The 2,627-nt window shown below is 58.7% G+C and overlaps 2 protein-coding genes across 2 annotated transcripts, besides 3 other annotated features; both read left to right on the forward strand.

Annotated features, from left to right (window-relative positions):
• The first annotated feature begins 172 nt into the window (after positions 1 to 172).
• Positions 173 to 195: a microsatellite.
• Positions 192 to 222: a sequence feature (G-rich).
• A 39-nt stretch (positions 223 to 261) lies between these two features.
• Positions 262 to 909, forward strand: Tco025E_02989 (uncharacterized protein; the record flags this gene model as incomplete). Its single annotated transcript, XM_029369911.1, has 1 exon — positions 262 to 909. The coding sequence occupies one exon, from the start codon at positions 262 to 264 to the stop codon at positions 907 to 909; it is 648 nt and encodes a 215-aa protein (XP_029229948.1).
• A 451-nt stretch (positions 910 to 1,360) lies between these two features.
• Positions 1,361 to 2,146, forward strand: Tco025E_02990 (uncharacterized protein; the record flags this gene model as incomplete). Its single annotated transcript, XM_029369912.1, has 1 exon — positions 1,361 to 2,146. One exon carries the CDS (start codon positions 1,361 to 1,363, stop codon positions 2,144 to 2,146), a length of 786 nt encoding a protein of 261 aa, XP_029229949.1.
• Positions 2,147 to 2,152: 6 nt separating this feature from the next.
• Positions 2,153 to 2,187: a sequence feature (A-rich).
• The last annotated feature ends 440 nt before the right edge of the window (positions 2,188 to 2,627 follow it).

Raw genomic sequence — 2,627 nt, forward strand, 5'->3', positions numbered from 1 at the left:
GCGTGCGTGTTGATGTGTGCTTCCCCCTTCCTCTCCGCTTGGCACCGCGCCTGCGCTCCTCCCGCTTCTCCTTCGCAGCGACAGACACCGCGGCCTCCCCCACCGAGCAGACGGCTGCGCGTGTGTGGCGGTGGCATTAGTAGTAGTATTGGTATTTTGTAGTGGCCCTATTGGCGGCGGCGGCGGCTGCGGTGGGAGTAGGAGGGGAGGGGGTGGAGTGGGTTGGCATCGCTGCTTAGCTACCGTTCAGCGGCGGAGCAGATGCGGGCCTCCGACATCTTCCACGTCTACCGCTACACGCCGGTTGTCCTGAAGTCGCGGCAGCACGACAGCGGCGTCAACCAGTACGGCCTCAAGCCCGTGAACGCCTACGATTACATCAACCCAACGAATCTTGTGAACTTTGGTCGCGGGACCTCCTTTGACAACCTTGGCGTGCGGCGCTCGGGTCGCGGCGAGATTGACTCGTCGCCGTCGCTGGGCGGCTCCCCGGTTTTCACGCAGGCGAAGCTCGTCGGCCTGAGCGGCGAGGAGCAGCTGACGATGTGCCAGTCGGAGACAATGGCGCTGCGGGTGTGCATGGCGAAGGGAGGGCAGAGCACCTGCGAGCGCGAGAGCCGCGCCCTGGACGTGTGCCTCTCGCGCGTCGGACACCTGCGGCAGGCGATGAGTGCGGCGTGTGGCGAGTTCAACGACTGGTTTATCCAAAACGTCTCTGACAATCACACCAAACCGTTCCAGCACCGACCGCATGACTGGCGACACTTCTACGCACAGGAGAAACTTGTGCGGGAGCGGCAGCAGAACGGGCACGCGTACGGTCGCCGGCCCAAGCAGTTTTCCTTCGGCGCGCGGTACGTCAAGACGGAGGGGTACGGCAAACGTCCGCGACTCCCGTACAACAAGTAAGTTTTGCTGCTGCTGCTCCCCGGTCATTGGCGGCGGCAAAAGAGGACGGTGCGAGCAGCGATGGAAAGAAGAAGAACGCGACAGCAACAGCAACAGCAAGAAGGACGGCGAGGAGGAAAGCAACAATGCGGGATGTTTTCTTAGTTGCAGCCTTTTCTTCTGTAAACGCCACTGAGTCTTTTTGTTTTGTTTTTGCTTCTGCTGTACCATGCAGTTTTCTGCGCATGCGTTTATTCCGTGGGAGCCGTGGCTGTAGTTAACTCGCACCCTGCGCTTCCTTTCGTTCTTCCCCGCCTTCTTTGGCCTCGTTTCCGCCTCCCCGCGCCGTGTGCGTGCATCATGGGCAAATAAGCCGGCGGTGTTTGGCGTGCGGCACGCCGCGTCATATATATATATATATTTTACCCCGCAGACTTCAAAAGAAACGAACATAATTGAAAAAAAAAAACAAATGGGACACGCGAAGGACTGCGGGTCCATTGCGTGCGCGGCGCATGCGCAGTGCGCGGGTGATGCGACGTCGCTCAATCGGTTGCTGCGCCAACGCCTGCCTCCCCGCGGTGGGCGCTTCGACCACGACACCAAAGACACTTTTATGTACATTCAGCGCAGCAAGAACCGCAGCGTCGTTGCGTACGCGGCAAACCTGCTGGACGCAGGGACGCGGGAGTCGGTGCAGTCCGGTGCCGGCCGCCGCTGCGTCACGGACCCCTCCGACCCCGTACACGCCTACTTCGTCATACTGGAGCCCTCCATCCTCGAGGAGCGGCGGAGAAGGGGCGTCACCAACGAGATTAGCGAGCTCAGCTTCATTCAGCGGAAGCTGGCGTATGGCTGCAGCGCCAAACCACTCACCGCGGTGAAGTCTGACTCCACGAAGGAGGACATTGGGCCATGGCTGCAACACTTCGACGCACAAGCCGTCTCCTACGTTGCGCTGCCCGGTTTCCCGCTGCTGCTGCTGGTGCTTCCGCCCCTTGGAGCTGCAATGGAGAACGACATTGAGGCGGAGGGCGCGGCGAACCCGGCTGGCGGTGAAGAGAAGCAGCAGGAGGCGACGGATACGTTGGTCGTTCTGCTTGCCGTCGTGGGCGGCGTGCTGAGCGTCGTCGAGCGGGTATACGTGTGCAGCGTCGAGCCGAAGCACTTCTACCAGCTCCCGACGGTGAAGTACATTGAGGTGTTTGGCGTCTCCCTGGAGACCGGCGAGGAAACCTACGAAAAGAGGTCGAAGTAAACAAGGAATAAAAAGGAAACGAAAAAGAAAATAAAAAACAAGGTCCAGCTGTGTGCATCGTGTATGACGACGCGTGTGCGGCGCCGACCCTCTAGCCGCACGGAGGCGGCGAGCGAGAGACGGGGGATCAGCGGGGACGCAGTTGGAGGGGCAAAGCGAGCCGCCGGCTAGTCGGTGGAGGTATGTGGCTATAATTACCGCTGTGAAGTGTAGAGGCCATTCGCGTGGGGTGATTGATTATGTTTTTTTTTTTTCATTTCTGGGCGGGTGCAAGTGGGAATAACGAGCCTGATGCCACATTTTTTTAAAAAAATAGGAATGTGTGGTGAAATATGTCAACAGCCGTCTGTTCACCGTTTTGCTGCTTGTGCAACATATGTGTATACCTGTGCGTACTTGTATGCATAGCTACTTATATAACTGTCCTAATGTAGATGCCTATCTGAGCCGTCGTCAGGCGGGTAAACCATTTGCTGGTCGA

This window comes from Trypanosoma conorhini (assembly GCF_003719485.1).
Source record: "Trypanosoma conorhini strain 025E chromosome Unknown Tco_14.4_contig_00127, whole genome shotgun sequence".
NCBI lineage: Eukaryota > Euglenozoa > Kinetoplastea > Trypanosomatida > Trypanosomatidae > Trypanosoma > Trypanosoma conorhini.